Below are 13,520 nucleotides of genomic sequence, written 5' to 3' on the forward strand. Positions count from 1 at the left end.
CGGTTGCTGAGCACATTCACAATTTTTGCCGAAAAGAATGGCGAAAAAAAGAGCCTAGTTTAGCAATGGATTGAATAAAGTATTCGCCCGCTGCAATCGGCGAAACAAACCGACACGCGCGAAACGCCTCGAAGTGAGCTGTCGCCTCGAGCGGTGCGGACATGCTGTCTGCCTCAATCATCGAGTGTCGCGGCAGAGGACTATAGGTGGTCGCAATTCGCATCTCTGAGCGTGCGCTTCGGTTCACACCTCTTAGCTGCTTTAACCACAAGCACAAGGTGTGAATTGATTGAGGCATACGATTTGTGAGACTCCGAATCCCACGGGTTGGGTCGTTCGCTATTGGCCGAATAACGTCGATTGAATGATACAACATGCGCAATGCGCAATGACAACCCATTCCTCAGCTTCCAAATCCGCTCGAATCGACGAACTTTTGGCCGGGACCTGACTCGACCTGCCTCCAATTTTTGTTTTTGTCTGATTTCCATCTCCATTCCGCGTCGTGTCTGCGTTGCTCCTGCGCCCCGTGCCTCTGTCCCTGTCAAAAGTCTAAGGAAAAATGTCGCGTTGCGTTGTGACTGCATAGCTCGGCGACGCACTTTGTCTGATCATTCTTGTTTTTTTCTGCTTTCGATTTTATTTTATTTTTTTCGATTTTAATCAAACAATTGCTTTTCAAATCAATTAATTTGGGTGAGTGCGTCTCGTGCATGCTCTGCTCCACGACCAACTCCCAACTCCATCACCACCACCAGCCCCTCCTCCTGTCGCATCTTCATCGCTGTGTCATGTATGAGCAGTCCGAGCAGTCCCAGTGAGCGTTCGGTGCGCAGAAACCAAAGACCCAGACCAAATTTTTCGTTTGTTTTGTGTGTTTTTTTTTTTTTTTTTGTTTTTTTCGCGGGGTTCTTACCACCTCCTCGCTTTTGGCGTCTTTTTTCCTTCCTTCTCGTCGGTGCAATGGCGCAAGGGGAAGGCAGAAATGCTGTCTGCATTCCTATCGTTTCACAGCCGGTGGCTCTGGCCACTGCACCCTTGTGCGTTTTGAACGTTTTGGCATTCATGCCCAACACCTCTTCGTATTGAGAGCTCGAGCCGCCGCTTTTTTTTTTTTTTTTTTTTCGCTTGACAACCATCGCACACACTCGACCTGGGCCCTCCCCGTGTCGCCGACTCCAGCAAATTTGTCATCGCACATCCCTTCCGGAAGGCTCGTTCAACAAAATAAGCCCATCCTATGCACTTTGGCATCCGGACGCAAATCCTGATGTACGCATCGCACTTCCAGCAAGCTCATTATCACGACCTTGTATTCTTGAATGGGGCTTTTTTTTTTTTTTTTTGGTTTTTTTTTTTTTTTCCTTCAATAAATTTTAACTTTTTTTCATTCTTCATTTTTTTTTTTTTTTTTTTTTTTTGAGTGCGTGAAAAAGGTGTTGTTTCTGGTACAAAATCCACAATCCAAAAAAACAGTCAACTGCGCGAGACTCACGGGTTTTTTTTTTTTTTTTTTGGTTTTTTTGATGCTGGCTTGTTAGATCAGAACCAGATCTGGGTGGTTTTTTTTTTCCTTTTTTTTTTTCTTCTTTTTTTTTTTTTCTTTTGAAAGCACCTTTCCTCTCCTGCGTTCCTACAAATGGCCGCGACCAAAGTCGACGACTTGCGCATGACCCAGACGTACACACCCGGCGGCAGCAGCAGCAGCAGTGGCAACGGCGCAGCTGGGACGACCAGACAAGGACAAACGGCAGCCATGACGCATCTTCAATCACAGCAAGATTTCAACGTCAACGGCGAGCACACAGCGTGCGGACCGAGCAGCAGCAGCTACACGAACAGCGCTAGTCCTCGCAGTAGCTTCAGCAGCGCCAGCAGTGACAGCAGCCCAGCGACACGACGAGCCGGACCGCTCGAGGATCGGGCCTCAAAAAGTCAACAACGAGCCAACGCCTCTTCGTCGTCATCCGCCCCAACGGGCAACAAACCGCTCAGCACCGTCGCCAGCTCCGGCGACCGCAACGAGTGCGACGATAGCAGCGACGACTCTGCCTCGTCCGAGTCCGAAGACGACGACGAGGAATGCGAGGACGAGGAGGACGGCCGCGTGCAAGCGACACCTCGCACCATCGAAGATGTCGAATCATTCTATCGGCTGGACAAGCAGCTTGGCCAGGGCGCCCACGGCTACGTTCGCCTCGGCTACCACCTCCTCACCAACGAAGAGGTGAGTTTTTTTGTTGTTGCTGCTCATTGTCGGATTTTTTGTTGCCGCGTGCAGCCCGAATGAAGGCGGTGCACGTGCGGGGGAAAGGGGAGGGTTATCTTTTCAGACCCTAAAAAGGCGGAAAATTGGGCTTGTTCGCTCGTGCGTGGAGCCCCCGCTTCTGGCCTGCGCTGCCAACAAAGCTGGTGTGGGGGTGGGGATGGGAAGGGTGGAGAAGTGGATGGCAGCTCGAGCCACTCCAGGTTGGGAGGGCAGCAGTCAGTGAACACCGAGTGCGAGTCATATTAAAAAAAATCGAATACCTGTTGCTTATCAACAAAAAAAAAAAAAGTTTGTGGGGTTTTTGGGTCTATTTTTTTATTTTTTTTTTTTTTGTCGCTTTTATTTTATTTTGATTTTTTTTTTCGCTTTTTTCTTGTATTCCTTGCTCCTTGCGCTTCTTCCTCTTTGACTTTGACATTTTTCTTCTTCTTCTTCTTCTTTGTCGGCTTTCCCCCATTGTTTGAACGATGGTGTCGCGGATGGGCGTCAGACGAACAAAAAAAAAACTCAAAGCAAACGAAAACGAACAAAAACGAAAACAAACCAAACGATTTGGAAAAATTCGGGGGATTTTTTTTTGTTTTTTTTTTTTTTTTAAGAACCATTCAAATGACTCACCGCATCCAACAAAATTGCGCTGCTGTGATTATGAATCGTGCCCCTTGGTTGAGCAGGTCGCGCTCAAGTTCATCCCGCGCAAAGAGTTTGACATGCACGCATTCGAAGTTCGTGCGTTGCGAATGCTGCATCACCAGCACATTGTGCGACTCTACGATGTCATCGAGACGTCCAAGCATGTAGTCCTTGTTCTCGAGTACATGCCAGGAGGTATGTGCTGCATGACCAGCTGCGTGTGTATTCTGAGCTCGTTTTCTTGCGTTCTCAATTCGCAACAACAACAACCTCAAAAAAAAATGCTGCTACCTTAACTTAGGCGAGCTTTTCGATCACATCGTTGCGCGTCAACGATTGAGCGAGCACGAAGCAAGAAAGATTGCCCGTCAGCTGGCATCGGCGCTCCACTACTGCCACAAGCAGGGCATCGTTCATCGTGATCTCAAAGCAAGTTTTCCTCGCTGCTTTCGTCGTTGAAAGGTGGATGGCGCCTTCTCACTTTGACCTTTTGGTGCTCTTTTTGTCTCCTTGCTTGTAGCTTGAAAATTGCCTGATGGACTTGGAGGGCAAGGTCAAAATTGCAGACTTTGGTTTTGCGAACGCCTTTGCGCCTGGACAGCTGATGGTGCGTTTCCAACAGTGCAGCAGAATTGCAGGTTGCTTTTGAGAATTTTTTTTGCACTGCTAACCCACACTCTTCCTTTGCAACTTGTTGTTTGTGCAGTCCACGTTTGTCGGCTCCCTCGCCTACACCTCACCGGGTAATGTTTGAGTTTTATTGCTGCTTTGAACGCCTCCATCCAGCACATTCTAACTCCCACCCCTCCCCCATCCCTCGATTTTACTCGCAGAAATTATCAAGAACGAACACTACGTCGGGCCGGCCGCCGACGTGTGGAGCTATGGTGTCTTGCTGTTTACGCTGGTGATGGGTCGTCTCCCGTTCGCCAGTGAGACGCTCAATCAAGGCGAGATGATTTCGCGCATTCTTGCTGGATCTTTTCTTCTTCCCGAGATCCAGCTGTCTGGCGGTGAGTAGGAGCACGCTGCTTGTTTGCGTTTGGGTTTGTTTGCTTGCTTGTTTGTTCGGACTGCTGCTGCTGATAACTTACCAACAATCATGGTTGTTGCTACGCAGAGTTCTGCAACTTGATTCGAAGCATTCTGCGTGTCGTGCCATCAGAGCGCCCGACCATTGAGCAAATTCTCAGCCACCCCTGGATTCTCGGGCCTTCGCAGACCCCCGTCGAGCACTGCCAGGGCGAAAGTCGCGAGATTGATGAGACTGTCATTGCCGAGCTGGCGCGCATGGGTCGTCCTGTGGGCGATTTGCGTGCTCACCTGGAAACCCAGTCTGTCAATCATGCCACGGCTGATTATCTGCTGCTCAATCGCCGTATGATTGCCCAGCGGCAAGAGGCAGAGATGAACGCGATGATTGAGCAGGTAGCTCTGCAACTGGCCGAGCGCTACGCCAAGCCGCCAGCGCCCAACTCTGGTCGGCCACCAGCCGCTGCCAACCGCCATCGACGCTTCTCGGTGGACACCACCACGCTGAAAACGCGCCAATCGCACTCCAATGCAGAGTATGACTTGGCCCACAAGCTCGAGCCTGATCGCACACCGCGCACAAGAACGCGGAGCAGCGGCGCACCAGCATATCTGGACGTCAATCGTCGCAAGGAAGAAACCATCCCCAAGCCGTCGGCGAATCGTCGTCTGAGCATTGGCCTCGCGAGTGCTTTCGGATTTGGCTCGTCCAAGAACAAGCCTTACGCGACCCACTCGCCGCGATCGGGGTCCCCGGCTCCGACGCCTGGCTACGACACCAACGACGACTCATCCGCCCCATCGTCGGCAAACACGACGGGCACAGGGCGCCGATTCTTCCGTGACTCTGGCTTTGGCAGTGATATCAACATGAGCTCCTCCAGCCTCAACAGCAATGGCGAGCCGGCATCGCCCTGCGCCACCTCACCTACGACAGGTCAACGCCTTGCCGCTTGGATGCGCAAGCGCTTCCGTCGCAGCTCCACCGCCGAAGACGTTTCGGCCTCCAAGAGCAACCCCACCAGCCCCAAGCTCTCCAATCGTTCGTCGCGTTTAAGCGTCTGCGACACTGACGCCCACCACCACCACCACCACCACCAACAGCCGAATGAGACAGTCATGCTTCAACCGGTGCCCAAGCCTGAGGACGTGCAAGCCGTCATTGATTTCTGGTCCATCGCCGAAGCTGAGGAAACGATTCTCTCCATGCCCGTTCCCGCAAACGACACGCTCGCGCTCCCTGCCGATCCCGCGGATGAGGCCACTCCATTGGCCCAGTCTCCTGCTGCACCCGCTAGCTCCACTGCATTCCGTGCCACTGATCAACAGCTCCACCAGAGCCCGCCGAAACCTGCCAAAGTGGCTCAACTGCAGCTTGACGATGCCACCACCTCCTCGTCGACGATTGGTGCGCACACAGAGTCTGCAGACATGTGCACCTCATCCGCCGACGCGACTCCCCAAGGGTCAGCTACTACTCTTCCGTCGCCACGCTTGTCCTTGCGCAGCGGCAAGGCTCGTCCGCTGTCAGAAGAGCCAATGCGCTTTGGCGAGCACCCTAGCTCTGCCTACCGAATTTCCGGCGGTGCAGCATCGACTGGGGCGCCAGCAGTCTCTGAGCCTAAATCATGGATGACTGCCGCCTTGACCCCACGAAGCGACTCTGCTCTTTCGCCCGACTCGCAGCTCTACGAACCCAAACGTGCTTCGTTTACCCGCTTCATCCAGCGCTTCCGAAACTCGTCCGACTCCACGGCGGATCCGCTGACTGCCTTGAATGCCCAGAACGATCGCCGTAGCAAGGCGTTCCACATGCAGGAGGTTGAAGTGTCGCTCTCAAACAGTGCTCGCAAAGCCCATGCGCGCAAGTTTGGTGTGGCGACCACAACCACCCTCTCCCCTTCCAAATTGCTCGACCGCGTGACGGCATCGCTGGTTCACAACAAGGTTCGCTTTACCATCCTTGGTCTGATCGTGTCTTGCTCCGCTCAAGACCTCAGCTGGGAAATTGAAGTGTGCAAGCTCCCTCATCTTGACGGATTCAGCGGCATTGTCTTCCGTCGCACCGCTGGCGAGCTTTGGCGCTACAAGCAAATGACTGATCGCCTCACCAAGGACATGAACCTCGTGTGATTTTTTCCCTCTGCAATTCTCTCGCTGGTTGCTGAACAGATTTTCGATGTTTGAGATTGATTTTTTTTTTTGTTGTTGTTTGTTTCTAAGTCTGTGTCTTAGTTCTCTTTGTTTTGTTTTTCTTCTTCTTCTTCTTCTTCTTCTTCTTCCTCTTCTTCTTCCTCTTCTTCTCTTTCTTTTTCTGACTCTCGCTGCTCTGTTGATATCTGCTCCATTTATGCTTCGCTTGTATTTAGCCATTTGAAAATGTACAATAGTTTGTATTGGACCGAGACATCAGTAGTACCCAATGACAACAACAACAGCAACAACAGCAAAAAATTTGCGTAATGATGCGAAATTCAGTGAACAGCTACTTGTTACTGCTGAACGCAAGCAGGCTCGGTTTGGACATTGGCCTGCTTAATGTTAATCACTCGTGCTGAAGGCTCTTCTGCTCTCGCAATGCTCTTCTTTGCAGTTGCATTTGGGGGATTAGATGCCTGGACGAGCTGCGGAGCGTTCAAATTCTCGCTCTCCAAGTCAGGAATGGGGCAAGTCTTGGATTGAACCGTGGGTGGCGATGGAGCTTGTGTATCAGCCGCCTCCTTTGATGGAAGTGCTTCGTGCGGGCGTGATTGGGGCTGCTGGAGTTGCTGCGATTGCTGCGGCTGCTGCGATTGCTGCGATTGCTGCGGCTCAATGCCGTTTGTCGACGACTCCACCTGCTGCATCAAAAGCGTCTCATCCAGCTTGATTTTAAGCTGCACGTTTTCTTTGCGGAGCTCTTCGATTTGAGTTGCTTGGCGATAGCTCTGCGTCTCGAGATCGCGCACCCGGTTGATGTCGTTCAGTTGGAGCATTTGGCGAGTGCGGAGCTCCTTCTTGCTGGTCGCGAGGGCCGCTCGAGCCGTTTCCGCCTCGGTCTCCAGGTACTCAATGTAGGCACTGTGCTCTGCAGAGAGGCCTCCGGCACCAAACTCTCCAATGACACGGCCCGACGACGACGACGACTTGGATCCGGAACTGGCGGAGGAGGAGCCAGTGCCCATGACTGCCCTAGCTTTCACCAGTTGGGACTGGATGTGCTTCTTATCGTCCTCCAAGAGCTCGATTTGCAGGCAGAGCTGGCGCGTTTCGCTCTGGAGCTGCGCGTTGTCTTGCTCGAGGCGCGTCATTTTCGCTTGATCCGCCTTGCTGCCTTGCATCTGGAGCATGTTGTTCAGCTGCGCGTTCAACTTTTGATTCTGCAGGCGAGCGAGATCAAAGCTCTTGGCGAGCTGTCTGAGGGTGCTTGTGGTGGATGCGAGCTGACGCTCCAGCTCGGCACGGCGGTCTTCGACATCGCTAAATACCGACCTTCCGGTCTGCATTTTGCCAGCGCGCCGGTCGGCTTCAAGAGAGCACTCCAACTCGAGATCTTCAACTCGCTGACGCTGGGACTCGATCGTATTGGTCAGCGAAATGATTTGCGCTTCGTGCTCTTGGGCGGCTCCCATCAGTCCGCCAATCTTGGCCTTCAAGTGCTTGGACTCGGACAGTTGAGTCGCAACTGTCGTCTCCAGCGACTGGATGCGCGACTGTCGCTCTTCGCTGAGCACCTTGGTCTTGAGGAGGGCCTCTTCCAGCTCGTACACACGCTGAATGGCAAAGTCATCCGCGTCGTCGTCCGGTTCATTCTCGTTGTTGTTGTTCTCGTCGTGGACTTGGTCCTCAGCGTCTGCGTCTGCTGCATCCTTCGACGCGCTGCCCCGCGCACTCGGCGGCGACTGCTCTGAATCTCGAGTCGGGTCGGTCGCCAGGCGCAACCACTTGCTTCGCATGCGCTTTCGGGCGAGCTCAGCATTTCGAACCGCCGACTCTGTGCGAATCAGCGCCAATCCCTGCTGCTCGTGCGCCGCCTGGAGCTTTGCAAACGCAGCCCGCTGCTCCTCCGTGTCGGCCTGGGCCAGTTCCAGCTGGGTCGTCAGGTCCTGGACGACTTGAGCCTGGCGCCGCTCGCGTTGCTGAAGCTCTTGTCGCTCTGTTTCAAGCTCCTCGCGGGCGACCACGGATTCGCGGTCCAGGTCGCGTCGAGCGTTGGCCAGCCCTCGGCTCGAAGCTTCCAGCTGCACTTGAAGCTGGTGGTTGGCGTTCTCGAGCCCCGCGATGCGGGACGACAGCTCTGAAACGGCCTGGTCGTGCTGGGCGGTGAGCTGGTTGTTGCTCTCCAGCAGCGCCTGCCCAAGCTGCGCAGACAGAATCAAGTCAGACTCCTTGGCACGCAGAATGCTGTTCACTTCGTCTAGCTCAGTGCGCAGGCGTTGAATCCGCGCGGCAGCATCGCTCGTATCGGTCATGGTGTGCAAGCAAAAAAAAAAAAAAAAAAAAAAACTGTTTCAAAATGAAAGTGTTTCAAACAGTTTTTCAAATGGACTGCGTTTTTTGCGCGCCAAATCAAAATGCAAACGACGCGGGGCAAACAAAGACAGCAGGGAGTGTGAAGATAGATAAAGAATGCACACTTCAAAGGCTTGGATATGTATTGATCAACAAGAAGAAGAAAGAAAAAAAAAAAACGAGAAAAATAGAGAAAGAGTGAAAAAAAAATCAATCCAATTCTCAGATTCGGCCCATGCGCATGCCTTGTGCCAACTTTGAGCGCAAATCAAGACTCTTGGCAGGCTTTTTCTGGGCTGAAGAGTTGCCAGTGAGGCTGCCGCTGCTGTTTTGGCGAGCGACAGCAACTGGTGGTGCGCTGCCAGTGGTAGTTGGCACGCTGCCAGCGGCGGGTGGTGCACTGCCAGTGGTGGGAGTGGTGGTGCTGGTAGTGGTGGTTGGTGCACTGCTAGCGGTAGTAGTGGGGGCACTGGTGTCTGGCTTGGGAGAAGCAGGAGACTCTGCTGCGTCATCGGCAATCTTGGTCTTTTTGTCTTGGTGCGTAGCATTCCTTGTTGCACGACGCGATTTGTCAGAAGTCTTTCCATTCGACTCGCTCGAAAAGTCATCGTCCGCGTCAGTCTTTCCAGCGTCTGCAGCCCCGTCGACATCATCTTCGTCGCTTTCGGCGGTGCCTGCTTCGCTGTCAGAGTCTCCAGCAGACTTTCCGCGACGCTTTGCTTGCTTGGTCAAAGGGGTCCGCGGACGCAGGCGTGATGACGAGCGTTCTGGCAACGAGGAACGGCGGGAAGACCGGCGCTGGGTCTGGCCCTCGTCGTCGCTGTGGGCCTTCTCTGCATGTTCGTCATCAGCAGGCTCCTGGGATTCCGCTTCTTCGTCCAGGTTGGTAGTGCCGGCGGTCGTCTGACTCTGTGTGCGGGGGCGAACCAAACGCACCTTGACATTTTCGCGCTTCAAGTGCAGCTTGGTAGACTCCGAGTTTCGCGGTGTGTCCTCGCCATCTGACTCGTCTCCCGTATTCATAGGATCGGCCGAGCCGATACTGCCATTCTCTGACTGGCGTCTGGAAGTGAGCTTGAGTCGCGTGGGTCCGGCGCCAGCGCTGGCAAGTGCCAGCCTGCTGTTGTCGGCACTCTCGTCAGCCTCGGAGCGCTTCGAGCTCAGCCGGACGCGATGGGGCGCGGCATTTGCCGCTTCGCCAAACACAGAAGGCCCCAGAGAGGCTTGTGAGAGCGCAGGCGAAGCGTGAGTGCCCATTAAAGCAGCAAGCGTGGCCGCAGCAGATTCCTCGATATCTCCTCGCGATGCGCGTGGCTCGTGCATTTGAGCAAGCTGCGCCGCCACGTCGTGTGCGGTGTGCGCGCGAGAAAAAGTGCTCGCCACAAGATTAGGGTCAGGGCTATTGTTGCTGCTGTTGCCGCTGCTGCTGTTGTTGCTGTTGTTCATGGAAGCAACGTGTTGCTGTGCTCCAAAGAATGGAGGCTGCTGTTGCAGCTGTGTCTGGTAATTCTGGAGCATTTGATTCGGTTGGTGCGTGAGATAGGAATTGGATTGGAAGGGCTGTTGCTGCAGCTGGTTGAATTGGAGTGACGGGTCAAGCTTCATGGGCATGTGTTGCGCCATCTGAAGCGGCTGCTGAGAGAATGGGTACTGTTGCTGTTGCTGTGGCACAGACAGCCCAGCGGAAGGACCAGACCGCGAGGCGAAAAATTGAGGCTGAGGATACTGCGACGGTTGTTGTGTTTGCAATCGTTGTTGAAAGAGGAGCTGCTCGGATGTTCCATGCGGTTGCTGCGAGAGCTGTAGGAGCTGTTGTGGTTGCTGCTGTGGTTGGTGTTGTGATTGCTGTTGCGGCAAGTGCTGAAACTGTGGCTGCTGCAACGATTGTTGCAAGAAGGAATTCTGGGCTTGCATTTGCGCCTGCATCTGAGCAGAGGCAATCTGGTTGTGCTGGATGGGGTCGATGCGAATCATCGTGGGCATTGCCGTGGCTTGCGCCGAAGGGGGCAGCAAAGCGTTGCACACGTCAAGGTATCCAGCCAGACCGACAACGACAGCCTGAGGGCAAATGTCGGCGGGTACATTCTCCATGCACGTTTTCTTGCTAATCCAGTTGGATAGGCCTTCAACCAGTCCACGCAGCCCTGGCACTATCCATGAAGGAACGTAGCGTTGTGCTGTTGCGGTCACGTTGTTTCCAAAACCAAAACCAAAAAAACAAAAAAAAAAACAAAAAAAAAACGTGTCAATAAACAAGAATGGAGGTTACTGGTCATCTGTGTGTTGCGTGAGACTTACCGTTCCATTGCAACAGTAAACAGTTGGCCGCATACCAACTCAATGCTTCAAATCGGGGAAAGGTGAACTTTTTGGGCACATTGATGCGACGCTCAATGTCGTAAACGCGCATCTGCATATCCATGCCGTAATAGTGCAGAAAATTGCCGCCAAACACTAGCGAATCTTCGGGAGTGTATACAGCATGAATCCAGCCTGATCAACAAGGGGGACAATTCACCAAGTCAGACACAAACAAAAAAAAAAGCAGAATCCAAAAGCAGAAATCCAGTAAAACCGACAACAGAAACCCCCCCCTTGGACAAGGCTCAACCATTACCAGTTTGAATGAACATGGTCTTCGACCCGGCATCAAGGTGACCTGTAGCACGTGTAACGAGATCACTCACGAAGGATGGAACTTTGCTGATGCGACCTGGTCCAAATTTCAACCTTTTCCAAGGTCTCGGGAAGTGGCGGGATAAAGTAAAAAGATCTTCTTGCCTCGGAGTACGTGGTACCACACAGACGTGCCGCCGAAATCAATGTGGAAGTCGGTGTAACTGTTGGCAACGCCCATGAGACAGTACAGCTGGACTTGGGGCTTGGACTCTGCCAGAGTTCTGGGCCACGCAACGTCAATCCAATCCACCTCACGCACTACTCGAGGCGCCGAAACGCGCTTGGCCAGCTTGGTTTTGCTGAACTCTAGACTGATGAGATTGAGAATGCGATCACGCTGTGCGGCGGGTGTTTGAAAGTACGCGGCAAACGCGCCCATGGTCATGGTCTCTGATTTTTGAGTTGCCACATCCATCACATCGAGCTTGCGGCTGGAGCCGACGTGCTCCAGCACATCTTGCACTGTGAATGATGGCGGCGGCATCATCATGTCCAAGCCCGCCGACGAGCGAAACAGCAATGGCTTGGAAAAGCCTTTCGTTGCAAAGTAGAGTGGGGTGACCACCGCGGCCTCTTCCACAACCACGCACTGCTCCATTGGCGCGAACGCCTTCGATTTCAGTTGGTCGACAAAGCGGCGACCGGGCTGCAGCGCCGCGTCCAAGTTGGCCTCGGAATCCGAGTCCGACTCTTCTGCTGGTCGGCCAAAGATGGATGGCTTTTTCACCTTCTTGCGTTTCGCTGCGCAGAGAGAGAGAGGGCGGGAAGGCGGGGAATTCATAACCAAACCAGAAACGAAACAATCGTGAGTGTGAGTCGTTGTCGATGTTGACCTTTCTCCGTCAATTGGGTTGAATGCGAGAAGATTGACAGGTAGAAGAAAACATGGAATTGGAACAATTTGGATTGGGATTGATGAAAAGAGCATCCATTGAAATGGATGGAAGCTGAGCGCAGGGAGGGGAAGGGGTCGCCCCGCTCCATCGCTCCCATGACGAAAGCCCCCCCCCCCTGTGCCCCAGTGGATGTTGATCGAGGTGGGGGGGGGCGGCGAGAGTCAAAAGCCCTGCACCATGGTGCTGCTCAATGCGTTTGAATGGCGTTTTCTGCGCTTCTTTTCATTGCTACGGTTGAATCAACCAGACACCGCACCGCGCACTCTGAGCCTCGAAAACCCGACCAGCGTCGCACGACTGCAAAAATCGTCGTCGTTCTTGTCTCTCCGAGCCCAGAAGCAGCGACAGAACCAGAGAGCAAAAAGGGGAACAAAAGGAAGAAAGAAGAAGAAAAAAAAAAAAAAAAAAAAAGAGAGAAAGGACTCTCGTTGCTCAATCGTCGAAGAGGGGGGAGGAGGATCGTGCTCAGGTCGGGAGTGGTGTGTGTGGGGGGTTAGGGTTAGGGTTAGGGTTGGGCAGAAAGAGGGGAAGCGAGGAAAAGGGGGGGAGAGAGAGAAGGAGACGCTTTTACCTTTGGACGGGCCGTGTGTGTTGGCGCAGGCTGGACAGTGGTACTTGTCAATCGAGTCGGCCTGCGCGGGAGTCACATTCACGCACTCGCCGTGGAACCAGTCGTGGCACACGTTGCACTCAATCATGAACAGCGACGAGTCGTACGGCTTCTTGCACAGGCAGTACAGCTCTTCATCCGATCCAGCGGAAGACACGGCTGCTGCGGCTGCTGCTGCTGCTGCATTGCCGTTGCCGTTGCCGTTGCCGTTGCCGTTGCTGCGGCGTCGCGTTGCTGATGTTGCTGCTGCTGATGCTGTTGCTGCTGGTGCTGATGCCGAGGCAGACCGTTGGGCTTCCTGGGTGGCACCGCTCTTCTTGCGATTTTTCGTGCCGCTCGCCGCCGACGACGCTGCTGGATCAGCGGCTGCTGCTGCCAGCTCTTGTTGGTGCTGCTGCTGCTGTGGCTGGTGGTGTTGCAGTTGTTGCTGCTGCATGAGCAGACCAGAACCATTGCCAGCGCCAAAGCCAGACGCCAGGTCGGACGGAAGGCCGTACTGCGCCATCGCCAAAGCGTGTTTGCAAAAAACCGAAAGAGAAAGGGGAAGGAGACTGGAGGGGAAAGCAAGAGACAAAGAAGAAGAAGGAGGAGGAGAAGGAAGGAGATGACTTGGAAGCGGATTGAGCGTGAATGAGAATACAAGAGTGACTTTGAGATGATCCAGTGCGGATGATACAGAAATACGAAATAGCACATGTGCAATCGTATAATGTGAGCCAAAGAGTGTGGGCGCGTGGAACGTAAAATGTGAGAGCGAACGAACGAACGAAGCGAAACTACAGATTTGCCAAGATTTCGAATCCAACAACAAATCCATCACGAATCTCATCCTTGTCAATGCAGTTCTGGTTGAAGCAAGCAAGACCCAACAGGTTCAGAACCAACCCCGTTTCAACCACAAGTGAGCACT

At 53.4% G+C, this 13,520-nt stretch overlaps 3 protein-coding genes across 3 annotated transcripts; 1 reads left to right on the top strand and 2 right to left on the bottom strand.

Moving 5' to 3' along the window:
- Positions 1–1,639: 1,639 nt before the first annotated feature.
- Positions 1,640–6,067, top strand: CAOG_02304 (5'-AMP-activated protein kinase catalytic subunit alpha-1; the record flags this gene model as incomplete). Its single annotated transcript, XM_004349004.1, has 7 exons — positions 1,640–2,227; positions 2,944–3,097; positions 3,204–3,313; positions 3,423–3,509; positions 3,609–3,645; positions 3,736–3,915; positions 4,023–6,067. 7 exons carry the CDS (start codon positions 1,640–1,642, stop codon positions 6,065–6,067), a joined length of 3,201 nt encoding a protein of 1,066 aa, XP_004349054.1.
- A 248-nt stretch (positions 6,068–6,315) lies between these two features.
- Positions 6,316–8,386, bottom strand: CAOG_02305 (hypothetical protein; the record flags this gene model as incomplete). The annotated part of the gene is made up of 1 exon (XM_004349005.2): positions 6,316–8,386. A coding segment is annotated over one exon (1,960 nt), but the record flags the coding sequence as incomplete, so codon positions are not given.
- A 261-nt stretch (positions 8,387–8,647) lies between these two features.
- On the bottom strand, positions 8,648–13,402 carry CAOG_02306 (hypothetical protein; the record flags this gene model as incomplete). The annotated part of the gene is made up of 4 exons (XM_004349006.2): positions 12,572–13,402; positions 11,156–11,845; positions 10,724–10,918; positions 8,648–10,602 (listed from the first exon to the last, which is right to left on the bottom strand). The coding sequence occupies exons 1-4, from the start codon at positions 13,113–13,115 to the stop codon at positions 8,648–8,650; spliced, it is 3,384 nt and encodes a 1,127-aa protein (XP_004349056.2). The 5' UTR covers positions 13,116–13,402.
- Between the last annotated feature and the right edge of the window lie 118 nt (positions 13,403–13,520).

Source organism: Capsaspora owczarzaki (genome assembly GCF_000151315.2).
Source record: "Capsaspora owczarzaki ATCC 30864 unplaced genomic scaffold supercont2.3, whole genome shotgun sequence".
NCBI lineage: Eukaryota > Filasterea > Ministeriida > Capsasporidae > Capsaspora > Capsaspora owczarzaki.